At 40.7% G+C, this 17,947-nt stretch overlaps 1 protein-coding gene across 4 annotated transcripts; it reads right to left on the bottom strand.

The window, feature by feature from the left end:
• Positions 1–473: 473 nt before the first annotated feature.
• Positions 474–17,789, bottom strand: arfip1 (ADP-ribosylation factor interacting protein 1 (arfaptin 1)). Of its 4 annotated transcripts, XM_069167563.1 has the most exons (10): positions 17,567–17,789; positions 15,942–16,285; positions 10,490–10,591; positions 8,394–8,502; positions 7,704–7,805; positions 5,760–5,872; positions 5,259–5,480; positions 4,396–4,553; positions 3,550–3,724; positions 474–3,433 (listed from the first exon to the last, which is right to left on the bottom strand). In XM_069167563.1, the coding sequence occupies exons 2-10, from the start codon at positions 16,281–16,283 to the stop codon at positions 3,278–3,280; spliced, it is 1,479 nt and encodes a 492-aa protein (XP_069023664.1). In that variant the 5' UTR covers positions 16,284–16,285; positions 17,567–17,789; the 3' UTR covers positions 474–3,277. The 4 variants fall into 4 exon arrangements, with proteins under 4 accessions (XP_069023664.1, XP_069023665.1, XP_069023667.1 ...); XM_069167564.1 differs by lacking the exon at positions 7,704–7,805; XM_069167566.1 differs by lacking the exon at positions 15,942–16,285 and having other exon boundaries at positions 10,490–10,621.
• Between the last annotated feature and the right edge of the window lie 158 nt (positions 17,790–17,947).

The following is a 17,947-nucleotide window of genomic DNA, read 5'->3' as shown; positions in this document are numbered from 1 at the left end:
CAACTTCCTCAAAGCTTTTCTGGGGATTAACCAGATCCTGTCAAATGTATACCTGTGGGTGTGGTGGGCTTCTGATTGTGCAAACATAAAAGGGGAACCTGAAAGCACCTGGACTTAAGTAAACCGAGACAAGTTCAAGAGAAATGGATCCACGTTCAATAAAAACCTCAAGTCCCTCGGTCAACTACAGCAGTTTGTATGTCAACAGAATACAACAGGCTGTACAATAAACCACCGCTGTCTATGTGAAGAGGTTGACAAAGCACAAGCACAGGATGGGGCAGAGCAGGTTACTTAAAAAAAAAAAGCAAAGAAAAAAAACAAGCATGCTTCATTAATTGTAAAATCTCACCGGGTGTGTCATGAGCAGTCGGTTTCCTGTCCACTAAAACGTGCTGAACAGTTTCCTATTTCTCTGTTGGCCCCTGGTGGTGACTTTTTATAAAACCCTGTTAATAAAACTCTGGAGACGCTTAAAGAAAAAGAACATTTTATTTTCCCAAAAAGTTAACACAACATTCAGAATCCTTTTAACTCAACATGTGTTAATGTTTCATTATTATAAAGGTAGATATCCACCAGTACGTAGCAGTACTAGTACATCATTCTTTAGGTCTTCAGGAAAACAAAGCGAAACGGCAGCATTGGTCATACTAAAGGTAAAATAGAGATTACAAATATAAATCCATCTATTTCAAGGAAACAATAGATTGTTGTACAAGATTCACACTCTCAAACTGCTATGGTGAGCCATAGGAAAAGTACAAATCCACAAGGTGAGGACATGACCGCTGGTTGTCAATCCCAGCATACAAAAGTCCCCTTTGAAAAAAAATATACTTTTATACAGCCCAGTGAAGGAAACTGTTAGCAGCCAAGGGAAAGGATGCTGGTCTATCAAATTTACAAAAGACATAATTTCTCAAGTTAATCGTATTTTGGTTTACACCTTACATATCATACAGTCGTTACAGGTTTTTTTGTAATTAGTCCCAAATGCATAAATGTGCATATGTGCAATATGGATAAATATCTTTGAGAACAGCATGTTTACAAATTCATTTAGACTTTCTGAATTTACAGGAGTTGCTTTGTTTAAATACAGCTTTCATTTTGTGGTGTGTTTTAACATGTGAAGTTGTACAGGCTCCACATGTACTTCCTCCAAGTGTGTGTGTGTGTGTGTGTGTGTGTGTGTGTGTGTGTGTGTGTGTGTGTGTGTGTGTGTGTGTGTGTGTGTGTGTGTGCATGTTTGGTCGTTTCTCTTCCATCAAGAGTGAGAGCTCCAGTTTTCAATAGTAAGACCGGGTAGCAGGCAGGGGAAGAGAGGAACGAATTCAAAAATCCAAGGCACGTAAGGCTGGTCCTTCATTTTCTCTGGAATTTAAAGGAATCAACACTTTTACCCATTCAGTCACACTGTACGTCCTGAATGAAGAAAAGATAAGACAATTCCACCCCAAAAAAACCCTGAAATGTTGAGTAAAAGTGGCATTGTGGATGGAAATGCATCAGAACATGCAGAATTTGTTGTAAACAGCCAACTTTGAAACATGTCTATAGTAGGGAGTGTTTCAGACTTTTGGGAAATACTTTGGTTTTGCAAGACTTAGAGGAGAAGATTGACACCACCTCGTGAAATTGGAGCCAGTAGCCGGTGACAGTAGCTTAGCATAAAGTCTGTAATCAGGAAGAAGCAGCTAGCCTGACTGCCAAAAAGTACATACCCATCAAACCAGCCAGCAAAACCACAACTTGACTTTGTACACTTTGGCTTTTGTATTACGCTGCCTTAAAGGAATCGATAGGCATATTTTTATTTTTTTTAACCGGTACACAGTTAAGCTGAAACCCACACACTGTGTGAGGTACTGTTTTCAAGCTTTGAGTCTGGCATTTTGGCCATTGCCAGCTTGGTTTTTTGGAGCAAGCATTGACCATATTTGGACAAAGTGGGGAGGAGTTAGGGGTGGGTCTGTTTGAGGACTCTATGCTCTGCCAAACCTATACAGGCAACCTGACTGCACCCAGGGCATGTCATTCAAACCAGGCACGCCTCAAAACATACCTCTCTTTGACAATTAATATGTAAATAATTATAGAGTCATTTTCCCATGGATTGCCAGAACACTGATCAGAAGGAATGAATTTAGCTCATGACACTATAATGACTTGTGGGGGAGAAAAAAAAAAAAAGATTGACTTTGTATTTCAAGCAAGAAGTTGACGTGTTTTGAATGGCAGGGTATTGGACGTTTTTTTTTGGAGCCAGGTATTTCACACTTCAAGAGATTTTTGCATTGGCTTCACTTTTTTAGACCTGGAGACTACATCCATTTATATATACAATGTATGAGCAATCGCTTTCTCTGCTTCTCCAGTCTTTTTGCTAAACTAAGGTAGCTGGCTGCGACCTCAGTGAATGGACCGACAGTCTTATGGATCTAAAAAAAAAAGCAAAAAAAAAAGCAAAGTATAATTCCCAAAATGTCAAACTGCTACTTTAATCAGAGTTTTTTGGTCAGAGACCAATTCGCATGATCCTTAAATATTTTTTTTGTCTTTGAGATAATCATATTTTACTTTATTTGAAAAGGACAGTGGAGATAGACAGGAACTGTGGGGTCAGAGAGTTGGGGAATGACATGCAGTAAAGATCTGGCCAGGTTGGAATCGAACCAGAAATTCTGATTGCAGTTTTGCTCTGTTTATCAAAACAGGTATCACGTTGGATAATGCAAGAATTTGTTAAAAAAAAAAAAAAAAAAAAAAAAAAAGAAAGAAAAGAAGCTTCCTGATTGGACTTTGATAAAGCACTCATCCCAGTTTCAGTCAGCTAGAGCAGTTCAACAATGAAGTGGCAGTCGTTTTGATCCCGTTGCTGCCCGTTCAAAGCCGACATGTCCGCTGTGCTGGGACACAACATTCATTCGCTGCAATATAAAAGGCCATTTAGAATTTCCAAATGTTTTTGATGCAGCATCTCCCGTTTAACAGCTCTGTCAAACAGCATGAAAGTGCGTTTCCTATGATTTGCAATAACGAGAGTGAAAAATGGTTTAACATGAAAAGTAACACGGAATGTGGGAGTGTTTTCTTTCTTCTTTTTGTGCATTTTGTTAAAAGATTTACAGCTCTGAAAATTTGAAAAGCAGTGACAGCAGAGTTAAAGGGGGAATGAGGTTCCTGTAGTTTATGCTCAGTTTGACATTTCCTGTCAAACTTAGCCAACAAGATTTAAAAAAAAAAAAAAGAAAAAAAAAAAGAAAAGGAGTGATTAGTGCTCTTCCAGCCAAGACGGACTGTCCCCCCCTGGCATTTTCAACTTGATGTGGAACTGCTTGAGTGTCTGTTCCAGCTGCTGTTGGTTTCCAGCGTAGTATGCAGCTATAGCATTGTGGAACAGGATGAGCTGGTTATGCAATACCTTCACCTATGTGGAGCAGCAATAGGGAAAAAAAAGAAAAAAGAAGAGGGATGATGAACACACTGAGTTTAAAGTGGACAGATTGGCAGAGCTATGTAGAGCAGAGATCACATCTAGCCTACCTTGTTCTCTTCCAAGAACTTCAGCTTGACAGAGACGTCGTTTCGCATCCTCTCGTACTTCTCGCGGTGGATCTGGAACTGTTGCTGGGACTGCTCGATCTTCGGCATGGTGGTGGTGTCACGTGGCCCCAGATTCAGCTCCTCCAGATCTGTGCGGTATGCATCGTACTCCACCCTAGGAGTGTGTGGTTATAAAAAGCACATCAGAAATATGCAAAACATGTTTGTGTATATTAGGGCAGGTAGGAGAAGAGCCTGAGCGGAGCAGTGTTGTTATACATCCAATAAATGGTACATGCAAATCTTTTAGAATTCACCCGGTCATAGTAAGAACGATAAATATTGAACTACAGGTGACATTTGTACTGAAACAAATAGTTCATTAACAGAGCAACAGAAAATGAATCATAGTTATTATTAGTTTGTCACCCAAGAGGCGTAATATACAAAAACCCTGCGTACAACTATAGTTCAGTGTGATATAAACCATTTATTAAATGTATATCTAACGCTAAATATATGAGACTTGAAGTCTTTCCCTTTTTTGGGGGTATTGAATTCTTCATAAAAACAGATAAGACAGATGAGAGGGTGTTAAAAATGTGTGCTTTGGGAGCTTAACCATTAATCAAAATAACACAATTATTTACATGTTAATTAATAAAAAAAAACAAATGTGTTGCAGCCATGTAGGACATTTTGACAGGGTTTTGATTCTCAAAGTTTGATAGGCAGAGTTTCTGTGATCAAGATCCAGCCAGGATTTACATGATGCAGTTTAATTTACATTTGAGAAGTAGATTTGATGCACATGCAGAAAAATAAGAGACATTTTCAGACTTGTACCTGGCAACTTCATACTGTTTGATATTAATCATGGTGTCTTCGATTGTTTTGTCCACTAGTGTGTTCACGCTAGACATGAAAAAGTTGATTGCACCCAGCAGCGTCTCGCCATTTTTGGACAACAGCTTTTGGGTGTCAGCGTTGTAGCCAAACTCCTCCTAAAGAATACAGTGAAGCACATGTAGAGGAGAATTAGTGCTTATCAAAACCGTATAAGGAAAAACATTTTTTGTGTGTGTTCATATTGCCCTGAATTAAACACACAAGTTTAATTTCGAGGTAGGCAAAGTCTTCTACAAATTGAGCTCACTTACTATAAGTAAGTAGTAATGCACTACAGCCTCCTGATTGTGCGTACAGTAAAATCAACACCACACAAACTGAACATTGTGACCATCCTGAATGTAGGAGTTACCGCCCAAGGGTTGGGTTAGATTTCACTGGTTAGTGTACCTAATAAACTGTTGACTGAGTGTAAAAAATTGTACATCTATTTTTTGATATTCCAGTATAGCACACTTCTTCAAAATCAAATATGCACTTGTGTTCCAAAACATGGAGCATAATACAAAATTCTGTAACTCAATTAGAGGCTTTAGAAAGAGGACCTTGACATTAATTATGCATTACTTGCAGCCTTTTAAGCCATTAACCTCCATGCACTGTAAACTGATGCTTCGATAACATTAAATATAAAAAAATAAAAACAACAACAATAATCTAAGGGATCAGAGTGGAATCAGGGAAAACAGCCCAACAGATGGCTCACAAGTCAATACATTCGGCATCATTTTTAGATGACTCTTTGCTGCGTATTATACCCAATCTGCCCAATTTCAGAGTATCTTAATATATGGACCCACATGGAGTTCTGGTGATTTGAGGCTGAGGTCAGCGAAGGCGTCGCCCAGCTGCCTCTGTGTCTGCATGATCTGGGACAGCTGATTGGCCAGCGTCTGAGCCAGCTTGATCACGTTCTGGTACTTTCTCTTGTTATCACGGAGCACTTCAATTTGGGCCTCCAGATCCAGATCCACGGTCTTCGAGCCCCGACCCAGCTTCTCAGACAGGATCTGCTTGGTGCACTGCAGAGAACAGAGGGATTATTAACACACGCAAGAGTTTAAGACTATTTAAAAATATCAACAAGGACTGGAGGGAGTTTCTATTGTCCTCAGTCAAAAGTGGTTCCAAAACAGAAAGTCTACAGCCAGAGATGAATTGTGGTTTTCAGCTTTGGGTATCGTTCACTTTTCTGCCAACATCCTAATTAACTAAGAGAAGATAAAGAACAGGACTAAAGCTGAGAGAAGAAGCAGGATAGAGAAGGAACATAAAAGTAAATGAAGGAGAGAGAAGTTTACTTTGTATGTGGTGATGCTCCACTTTCTCACGAGGTCTAGTTTTTCCATGGCTGGGCTCTTCAAGTCATCCGAGAGGACCACCGCTCCGCTGTTGGGCTGTGCTTGCATTGCGCCTGGACAATCGAAAGTCATTCACTTAATGAGTGATTGATTTTTTTGGGATTCGTAGGCTAGGAAGCTGTGGTGAAAAATTTGTTAGGTACAATTCAAGTGATATAATGATGAAAACGGCAATGAGATTGTCATTTCAACATTAAAGCGTCAGTGCAGACCAAATACTAAAAGGTAAGACAGTAGAAGATGACATGTATGAATATTGAAATCAAAGTGAACACTAAACTTCAAAGTGACAAGAAGTTCATTATGTTTTGTATATAAAGAGGAAATGCTGAAAGAGACGGAGCTCCAAAACTGACAACACGTCGAAAAAGGTTATCAGATAAGTAAAAAAAAATACAGCTTTAACTGATATTTTTAGAATAACAAATTAAATGACAATTAAAAAAACATGACGATCTGAAAACGTAATGAACCTACAGAGAAATATCACCTGAATCTGCGGCTAACCTTGGCGTGTATGGCGGTTTATAATGATATAATTTATAACTTTTTTTTCTATACTAATATACTAACTAAAATCCATTTAAGGAAAATGAAAATAACATTATGCATTATATGGTATAAATCTATAGGTTTCATGCAGTTTAGTGGGGGAGAGTGTAACCTAGGTTATATTCTGTAGCTACAATCTACCAATGTTCCCTAAACGCCTCACATGAAAGCTTTCTGCAACACGACTCAGACAGGAATGTGGCCAAAAATTCACTTGGAAAGAAGGAGAGAAGGTGTTCTACTGTGAAATTTACCAAAGCTGAAACTGAGTGATTGGATCTATATGTGCAGGACACAAAAGAGCCTATACATGATAAAACATACACAACCACTGATGAAGTTTAATCCAGCGAAAACGTAGCAAAAGTTATGTTTTAAAACAAAACAGTATTTGGTACCAAATGACGAGGCATTTTTCCAAATTTTCTATATACCACTGAACCAAATTGGATTGGCCATAAAACTATCGAAGTTCAGTATCCAGCCCTAAACATTTTCCCTCATGAGTTGATAGAGATTAAAAACAGAGCAAAGAGAGGGTGAATATTGGACTTGCACTTATCAGGTGGCCAAAAGACAAATCTAAATGATTGATAATGTTGTTCTGTAACAGCTGGATGCGTAAATAAGCAGCTGTCTGCCAACAAGTTAATACAGCAAAAACAAGTTGTATACACAACATTGACACATTGTAAGTTGAAATGACTATTGTGGTTTATGAAGTTAGCTTCAACAAGGTAGCCAACTAAGATTTAAACAACCAATTGGTGACTTTTTTGTAACCAAAGTTGTGGTAAAAAATGCAAAATATTTGTTTTTATACTAAATTATATCTAACTATTAATATGAAGCATTCCCATATTGGCCTCTTTTCTGACTAGTTTTTTCTACATATGTCAGCTTTGAGGCTCCATAAAAAAGACTAGAGGTGACAAATTTTGCAAGGACAAAGGTTGCAAGCAGGAAAACCCAGAAAAAGCAGTTTTCTTTTGAAGCCAAGCAAAATGTGTACGCATCAAGAAGCTGCATCAGATCTAGAAATCTTGAGATCTAGACCGTAAGAAAATGACTGTAAGGAGTGTGTCAGTGCTCATCAATAGCCCCTGCCAAGCATCAAACTACTTCAGTTAGCCAAGACTTATGCACAGACAAAGTTTGGAGAGCTGACAAACAAAAAGGGGAGGAGAGAGGGTTGGTTCTGAATGCAGCACAGCCTGTGGGAAAAAGGAGCCGGTGAAAACCAGGAAAAGGGACAGTCGATTGAGGTTAATCTTGTGCACAAATAGTGATGATTCAGCGTCATCTGATTCATACTCCATCGCTCAGCGGTACCTTTCTCAGCCTGACTATCGCTGAAGGAGCGCGCCAGGCGGCTAGCAACAGCCGAGCTGGGAGCTACAGGTGCCACGGGAGACGTGGGCAGGCTTGCTGACCCTGGGAGATATTCAGAGTTATGATTCATTAGTATGTCTCCCCACCGCCGCACAAGTGGAAAGGGGAATTTCTCATTGATATTGATTTCCTGTGTGTTGTTTTGTTTTTCATTACAGTGGCTGTAATGTTGTAGGATAAATGTGCACATGAACAAAAGCTTACTTCAACCAGTGTAAATAACATGGAAAATATCCATGGCAACATTGTGGTGAACGGGCTACAACAGCTCTTGGCTCTATGGGGAGTTTTGTATTTGCATTTGTAACAAGAGCACGATGATGAAAATGAAAGGAGGATTACGACCTGGAGATCAGAGCAAACTCATTAAATTCAATTGGATGTCCACCTTTACAAATTCAAATGTCTACCTTTCATATTTCACACAGATTAAAAACCTAAAGTGGAGACTTGAGAATCCATGGAGAGGAAGGCGGTTTGTAAACCCAGAATGGTGCATAGAAATAAAAATAATGTGAGAAGATGACAACGCCTGATTCGATTTTGACAAGCTGTTTTGAATAGTGAGGAAACAGTATACACACAGTAAATATTGAGATCAACAGTTAAAACGGGGAGAGGATTGCTCACCTTTGTATGGTCCTGATTCGATGATGCCCTCCGTTGTTGAAGCGAAGTTGCTGGAGATGACACAAGACTCTGAAAGGTTCAGGGCTCCTGGGCCACTGGGGTAGGAGTCCTATGAATAAAAAGCTATATTAGTAACAGAAAGAGTTTTAGTGGGACATAAACAGAAACCAACTAGGAAAAATGTTCACCTGCTGCTCTGCAAACTACTACTATAACTGTGTGAAAGTTTTACACCAGAAGAAACAAATGGATTGAGACCAACTTTTAACCTTGCTGAAACCTAAATATCCCAAGGTCACTTAACCCAGGGAATGAAATACAAAAAAAATACTTTCTATGCTTGTCCATATTTTTTTGTCATGTGTATAAAAACAGTCATGCTAATATCAAACATGGCCTAATGAAATTAACGCATGTAAAAGCAGCAAAAAAGCTCAGGCTTCAGACTGCTTTGAACAATCGGTTCACGACAACCTGACATACAGTTTGCTCGTCACAGGGTTTTTAATATGATTGTTTACTCCTGTCCCAGCACGACACAGAGTACATGGACGCACACATCCACTTGCTTCGTCTGTCCCTGAAGTTGTTTAACCGCCCTGCCAAGAACTCAGAAGCACGGTGTATTGTTGCCCAGCAGGCTTCCTGAAACTTGGCGAATCAGAAGAAAGTGGGCTTTTTTTTAGAAAGGAGCCTTAATTCAATTCAATTCAACTTTATTTATACAGCGCCAAATCACAACATAGGTTATTTCATGGCACTTAACACATTAAAGTCCTTACAGCAAGACGTTACAATATTATACAGAGAAACCCAACAATTCAACAATTCCCACATAAGCTAGGAGGGAAAAAAAAAAAACCCTCCTCTTTAAGGGAGAAAAACCTCCAACAGAGGGAAGGAAAAACTCCTTAAAGAAACGGGAACTAAACTGGTTTGTTTCAGACAGATGATGAACTGAGGGGCAACGTAAAGGATTAGCACAATATAAATAAGGATTTTTATTTAAATTGTGAATCATGCAAAGCTACTCTAAAGGCCTCCAAGAATAGAATAAAAAAAAATTAAAAAAAACTGGAAATTAACGTAATAGGTCCTTTTCAAAAAGATAAAAGAAAACAAAATTCTCAATGGTTTTATTGTGAAACAGCTGGAATAATTGTTAAACTTATGGTGGACTAAGAAAAAAATTACATATTTGTGTCATTTTGTTTTTGATGTTCTCATTAATATTCAAGTCAAGTCGGATAGAAATAATCAATGTTCGACAGAAAACAAGGCAATACACAGCAAATCCCTTTATCGATTTATTCTTTTTCATTTGTAACAGTATTAAACCTTTTTCATTTCCATACATGTTTGTGGTTGCAGCATCTTTCTGGCCACAGAGTGACAGTGTGGGCGATTAGGAATAAACAACAGGCCACCTGGAAGCGCTGCCAGCTCACAGACAGATTGATGAGAGAGAGAAAGGGCACCCTGAGGTCTCTGTCAAAATGACTTCACTGCAGAGGGAACCCTTCTTGTGTGATTACATCACCGTTTCACAGAATAAAAGCTGTTTTGTTGTGCTACAATTTATCAATTAGCAGTTATTTTTCAATCAAAAATGCCAAATGTTTGCTCAAACGTGCACTTTAGATTTTTTTTTTCTTTACCAGTTAGGAAGGCCAACTGAATATCTTTTAGTTTTGGACTGTTGGTCAAAATAAACAAAGCAAAAAAAATGAATCCATCTCCCTGTCACTAGTTTTCACTGCTTTCTGATTGAAAAAAAACAACATCTCATCAATAAATCCAGAAGGTAATGGGCATAATTGTTAGTGAAAGCCCTTCTACTTTGGATGCAATGGCAAAGACTCCAACTTTGCAGACTTGTTTGTACTGTTAATTTTCCTCCAAGAATCAAACCTCTGGGGTTTAATGTTGAGCCAATTTATTAAAAGATATAGCTGATCAATGAAATGCAGTGCAAAGACATCATCTTTAAACCAGAGGATTTGAAGGGAATTTAGGGAAGCTGGTAAAATTGCCTTTTAGATCATTTTAAAGAGAATCAACGAGTTGTTGTCCTTCGTCTGTAAACAGGCCCTTACCCTCTGGAACACCGACTCAGGGCTCTGGTCCAGGTCTCCATTGCTGGTGACTGGGATCTCAGCAGCTGAGCTTCTATGGGACTCCTCAGCCATCCTGCTCTCCTGCAAGGAGGAGGGTGAAGAAGCAGGTTGCTGTTTAAGAAAATAAGAGTCAGGATGTACTCTTGGGACACAACAGTTGTGGACTGCCATCTTGTGGACACTAACATGGTGAAATTCAAGACTGTACAAACGTTGCTCAGCAGAATCACAGAGATAATCAATACCCTATATATTCAAACCAAATGCAGTATGAAACACAAACATAAATTGAAGTTCAGACAGTTTTACTTCACGACACTAACATTTCAAAATGGTTTAATGCAATCAATCAATGAACATTAGTTTGATTGTCTAACAATAACTAACCCATGCTGCAATTACAGGATAGAGATTGTTAAATGTGTATCATGATGATCCTTTTTAATCTAAATTGTCCAGTCCCAGTAAATTGGTGCGACCTGATTAATCCGTCCTCATGTTAGAATTTCTTATATCTATTTCCACGACACAGTGGAGAGTTCGGTGAGCTTTAAGACTGACATTTTGGACGATTTCAGAGCTAACCAGGATGTGAAGTTATTGTGCAACATCAGTGACACTAATTTTCCTATTTTACAACATCATTTCTGTTTAATTACCAAACACAGCAAGATGCAACAAGACACCAACAGAAGGACACCAACGACCCTTTACGAACAAAAAGTTTTGTTTCAGTGGGGTATTGGACACGTGGGATCTTTTATTATGAGTGTACCAAAGATTTAGCACATAATGTGTGATACCACCCGTTATACGCACATAATGCAAAAAAGGGTTTTTCTCCAACACGTGCTGATCTCTTTAAACAGACAATATCCAGTTTTTGTGGGTTACATGCGTGTCACTGTTTCTTCCTAATTACAAGGCTTTATGTTTTACAGTGACATCAGTTTTTCCAGACACATTAAACCCACTGGGTCACAGTTTAGAACTGGTAATTTTGTGGGTCTAACCCGCGTGGAACACTCGCAACAAAAATAACAACCCCAGATCGAAAGTCCCGTTATAACCTTTCTTGACAATATATACATCATGTCTTCATCATTATTGAAAGGCTTAAAAATAGCTTTTCAGCAATGACCCAGCGTCAGTGTGGAAAGCCCTGAAAACCTGACGGCCTACAAGACATCAACACTGTGGAAAATCCCCAACTGGCTGACGACCTGAACGTGTTTTACTGTTGGTTTGAAAAGCCCACTTTCACACCTCTCACCCACCCGGACATCAAACAACCTCCTACTCCCTCTGCCCCCACTCCCCACTGTCTCTTCACCTGCACTTCAGATCTGTGAAGGAGATGCGCGTCAGCTCTTTCAAAGACAGATGATCAGGAAACCACAGGGCCAGACGCTGTGTCTCCCTCCTGTCTGAAAGCCTGCTCCGACCCTGCTGCTTCAAACGCTCCACGATCGTCCCGGTTACCAAAAAACAGGAGGACACTTCAGGCCCCCTGCTGGACTCCCTGCAGTTTGCCTACCGGGCAAACAGGTCGGTGGATGATGCAATCAACATGGGACTGCACTACATCCACCTCGACTCCCCAGGGACATAAGCAAGGAACCTGTTTGTGGACTTCAGCTCGGTGCTCAACACCTTCATCCCGGACACCCTCAACACCAAACTCTCCGGGCTCACCGTGCCAGCTTCCACCTGTCAGTAGATCACAAACTTCCTGGCAGACAGGACGCAGCAGGTGAGACTGGGAAACATCACATCCACCACCCCGACAATCAGCACTGCCCCCCCCCCCCCCCCCCCCCCCCCCCGAGGGGTGTGTGCTCTCCCCACTGCACCGCAGGAGACTCATCTGTCAAACTCACGAAGTTTGAATATGACACAACGGTCGTCGGCCTCATCAGGGACGGTGATGAGTCTGCATACAGACGGCAGGTTGAACAGCTGGTTCTCTGGTGCAGTCAGAGCCACCTGGAGCTGAACCCGCCCAAGACTGTGGCGATGACAGTGGACTTCAGGAGGAGCCCCCCCCCCCCCCCCCCCCCCCCCCCCCCCCCCTAATCACCATCCTCAACAAGACTGCGTCTGCTATGGAAACCTTCAGGTTTCTGGGATCCACAATCTCCCAGGACCTTAAATGGGAGTTTAACATCTCCATAGTGGAGATTATGGAGTGTTTAACACACTCCATAATCAAGAAGGACCAGCAGCGAATGTACTTCCTGCAGCAGCTCAGGAAGCTCAACCTGCCCCAGGAGCTGCTGATCCAGTTCTACAGCGCCGTAATCCAGTCTGTTCTCTGCACCTCCGTCACCGTCTGGTTTGGCTCGGCCACCAAACAGGACAGGAAGAGATTACAACGGACAGTCAGGACTTCAGAGAAAATCATCGGTGCCGACCTGCCCTCCATTGAGGACTTATACTCATCCAGAGTCAGGAAACGGGCCGGTAGCATCTCTGCAGATCCAGCCCACCCTGGACACCCTCTGTTCCAGCTCCTCCCCTCTGGTGGGCGCTACAGATCACTGTGCGCCAAAACAACCAGAAACAAGAACAGTTTTTATCCGCAGGCCTTCACTCTGTTAAACACATAACATGTTCAACATCACTGGACCTTTTTGCACTACATCCAACCGCATCAGCACCATTTGCATGAGGTGCAATTGCATCATTGTTTTGGTGTATATATGTTTCTTAGCTGTATATACATATCTATTTATGTTTCATATGTCTATTTATGTCTGTCTGTTGAGAGAGAAGATACAACCCGATTCTAATTCCTTGTATGTGTTAGCATACCTGGCCATTAAAGCTGATTCTGATTATCAGGTGACACATTTGGCTTGTTTAGCTGCATGTTTACATGTTGGCGCTGTGTAGACACATCAAGTTTGTTCAGGTTAAAAGAACCTATCTGCCTGCAGTTATGGGATGAAGACACAGCTGTGCCTGTGTTAGTTCATTTGTATGGCCTAATCACTGTGGAGTTGGGAACTGGGACACTGATATAACAGCATATCACTCTTCATGCGAGCTTCCTGAGATCTGACGATTTAAAGCTGTGGCAAAACAGGTCAGTGACGAATTGTTTTAATCATCAATAAATTGGAATTTTCAGCTTTGATCAGGATCCTTCACCTATAGGACCTTGACTGGTGTCTAAATAATGCAACCAGTTACCAGATCGCACGGTAACGTGATCCCGGTCCAGTCTAAACTGTCTGTGTGGTTTTACTGTGAAAGCAAAATAGAGCATTCAATTGCTGGATTTATATCATTAACATGCGAGTATGTTTAGGTACTTAAAAAAAAAAAATTTAAACTTTTACTGACCACGTGATATAACTCCATCTAGTCAGTAGTAATTTAAAGTGGGAATTGCTGCTTTTTAAATAAAGTACTATGTGACCCCAAAAATGATATGCAGCGTCAGTCTTAAAAGAAAATGTAGTTATTCCTGTGGATTAAAAAAAGAGACTTAAGTGGACTTTACAGTAAATATGAACTAACAGTATCTTCAAAACATGTTGACTCAAGTTTTAAATGAAATACTTACAAGGTGATACAACTGTTTTATAAGAATCTTCTCCAATACTTTATTAAAAAAAGATTTGTTTTAATTACAGTTTATCATCTGATGTCTACGAAGGGTTATAGTTGGTCTGTGCTTGATGTAAAGAAGTTGACGTGTTTGGTTGTTTTGTGTCTTCAGGAGTCGAACCGTGTTTATTTAATGCCACAACCCAGAACCAACCATTTCTGCTCTGCTCCGTCAGAATATAACATATTTAAACGTCCAAAGTACAAGTACTTTAGAATGATTTCATGTCGGCATGTGTGACAAAGACTTTACTTTGTCGGCTGAATCATGTGATGGACACATAAATACTTTAATGCCATAGGACACCTGCATGCAGGCAGCACAGATAAGCACTGCTCTGCTTGTCGAACCACCTCCTGCAAATAAGACGAGCTCCTGTCTGACATCAGGTTTAAACAGGTTGTCTGGAGAAGACATATTTCTTATTTCAAGCATAACAAAAGTGAATATAAAGGCTGATTGTGGCTAAATTTTATGTCCAGCACTGTTGCTGGTGCTTTAATCTTTTTAACTGCAACTTTACGATCACTATCCATGTCTCCTGATTAAAGTCCATTACACATTGCAAAACCTGAACGCAACCATAGATCCACAGATGATAAGGGATGATAATCTGCAAACAATCTGCAGGAAAGGTCAACCTTAGTGTCAACCTACTGAAGCACAGAGTAGTTAGGTGGCTGTGAATTAATCAGGTATACGACGGAACAAGGTATGGCATGTCATAGTTTGCTATTTCCCAGACGTCCGTATCCTGGATACACGCTAACATGACGTGCGAGGGAGGAATGGATAACAACAATAAGCTTACTGTCCAATTACCTGCGTCAGCTGAAGAGGAAAGAATCACATCTTGCCTCTCCATTTGCGGAAGAGTGTGACTCAATCATGCTGCACAATGCAGGGTTCAAAATGCAAAAAGGCTAGGAAAATTGGGCTTACAGCAAATCCTGAAAAGTATGCGTGACAGCTGTACTGCATTTTCAGTTACTGAACGAAAATGGGTTTTCGATATAATATTCTTATTGCGACATGCAATACTGGCCCTGAGCCCGAAGCAGAACCTGAATTCACAGCCTGAGGAGTTGAACATTACAACAACACGGGAAATGTGGGACTGCCTGTGAATATGCAGTCAGGAGGCCAAATCTGTCTCATTTATCCAGTCATGTGACTGACGCATTGGGGATTCAAGAGCTGCACACACACCCAACACACAAACAGGAAGAAAATTGTATCGTTTGCACACTTTCATACACACTTTCACTGACAGAGTCGATGTCAATTCAAAGAAGGTGTATACTTACTGACAGCAGGGATAACGACTGAAAATCAACACTTTGTATTATAACAGCAGATATATCTTCTATTGTAATGAACGGCAAAGGTAAATGCTTCTCACCAATCACTTTGCAATAAGCCAGAAGAGAAACATGTATGAAGCCTTGATCATCCCAAAACGCACGAGGCACATGACAAAGCAACGCACTGGTAATTACAAAGAAAGCCACCAAGTGCACATTAAGCAACAGCTACAGCAGCTAATCTTCTCAAAACTCCACTAACAAACATAACAAAGAGAAACAACCACAATCATCTTACACTATAACTCATGATGTCGATTACTTCAGGTGAAGCTCCACATCAAAATTGAACCTAATAATAATAATAATAATATATTGATTGTATAGAAAAAGAGATCGCCGCCACCACCACCACAGCAAAGTCAAGATCCAAACAGCAACATGAACGAGAGCACAGTGAGGAAGTGCGAGGACAGGTTGATTGGTCAAAGTGAAGTGAAATATATATCACCTTTGTTTCAGTGTGAGAATCTCCACTTTCCTCTGGCACTTCAGTGGTTTCAACATGGTGTCCTGTCTCGTGTTCCCCCTTGTCTACACTGCCAGACACCTCATGCTCCCCAGGAACATCCTTACCACTGCTTTCTGCGTTTTCTTCATCACTGTTAATATCCACGTCGTACAGCACCTCGGCTCCCTCATCTTCCTCATCGTTTCCAATGCTGTCGTCTACACTCTCTTGTTTATCAACCTCGCTCAAATTCTCCTCTGCTTTGTCAGCCTCCTCACAATCCAGCTGAGGGTCCTCGGCTGAGGTCCTCCCCGACTCAGCGTCAACACTAACTTCAGACATACCTGAAAACAGACAGACAGGTGGGTATGAAAAGCTCCTACAATGCTGGCTGACTGCTTACAGTGCGATGGGGCAATATACAGCAGTGTATGACTAACCCGTCCACTGTTTGTGCCTGAATGTAAACGTTTCATTATTACATTCAAGTCACAGAAATAAGCACGTGTTTTTTTCTGCGAGGTAAATCTCTGTTTGCTGCTGTTTAGAAGATGTTTCAAGAAACCTGAAAGACTTTTTAAAGCAGCATCTGGACAAAAATAAGATTTTTAACCCATTTCCCCAAGCTGCGACTATTTCAAATGTAGTACCTGGAAATATCTATATTTACCGTGTTACCGGGTTATCAAATGTCCTTGAGAGACACAAACTGGGGCTTTAATAAGCAATTACACTAACCAAAACAGTAGAGGCTGAAATACACCTGAGAAGTTGGACATCCATAAATCACTAATCTGTTTTAACAGATGGGTTTCAGATACCACAGAGTCTGCACAGGATTTGATCACTTTGAATTGCTTTTGTATTGCAAAAAAAAAACACATGCTTTTCAGTTATAGCTGCATTTGATGATCTCCAGCTTTTATCAATAAGCCATAATAAAGACGTAGAAATTTTAGCTGGTATTTAAAATACCGGAAGCTATATAAATAAACAGACAAAACAATATTAGGGTGTGCACTTCTGGGTTCTCTGCAGGAAACCCATTTTAAATACTGTCTTGAGTTTTAAAAAGGTTCGTGACATTACGTGGAGGCTCATACAAGTACACGTACAGTCAAATACTACTGCTGTTGTTGCCATGTTTGATATTTCCCCTCTCTGCACCATCACACCCTGTAACAGGCTCTCAGCGAGGTGAGGAGGCAAATTATACCTGTTGCAGAGGAGTCACGTGACTTGCGAGAGCGTCCAAGTGATAAAAAAAAAAAAAAAATACTTTTTAAGCTATACACATTATATAACGCTGTTGATTAAAAGAAAAAAAGAGCATAATATATTAGGAAAATAAGCATTTAAAAAAAACAAACAACCTTTCCGTAGCTTTACCGCACCGGCCCAGTAATGTCAGCCGTTGACGTGTAGTTAGCTAATGCAGCTAAATAGCAGACAACGCCGATAACGAACGACAGGAAAACTTCAATAAAAGGCATTTTATTTAGTTACCCTCGTTTCACTATATATATATATATATTTATTTATTTATTTATTTTATTTTTTTTACCAGATATGCTACCCAGCGCCACAAGGGCACGGCTGTGATGAAAACTTTCCGTCAACGTTACCTGTCTGCGGCTAACTGTTAGCCCTTGTAGGAGTTCACTGAAATCCTTCCGGCGTCCTTTCTGGGGCTTCTTCTGAAAAAAAAGGCCCCGAGGCCCGCGGTCAACGCAAACGTTTTGAGGAGATACGGTTATCGGTCAAGTCATCGGTGCTCCCTCGGCTCTCTGCTCCACGAAGCACACCGGACGAGCTGCTTTGAACGCCGGAAAGACTCGCTCCACGGTGCGGGGCCGCTCGGCTGTCATCCGAGGCGCTCCGGCTCCGTTTTGCTGGCAGCGCTCGCCCCCTGCTGGTCACACGCGCTGCGTGCAGTTTGTGTCCGAGGTCTAAAAACAAAGTTAATTTAACAATTATTCTAATCTCGTATAAGTAATTGCTGTAAT

Source organism: Embiotoca jacksoni, unplaced genomic scaffold, assembly GCF_022577435.1.
Source record: "Embiotoca jacksoni isolate LCO1_2020_lvr unplaced genomic scaffold, fEmbJac1.0.p SCAF_4, whole genome shotgun sequence".
NCBI classification, from domain to species: Eukaryota; Metazoa; Chordata; class Actinopteri; family Embiotocidae; genus Embiotoca; species Embiotoca jacksoni.
The sequence above is the reverse complement of the archived record's forward strand: the minus strand, read 5'-3'. Positions and strand labels throughout refer to the sequence as shown.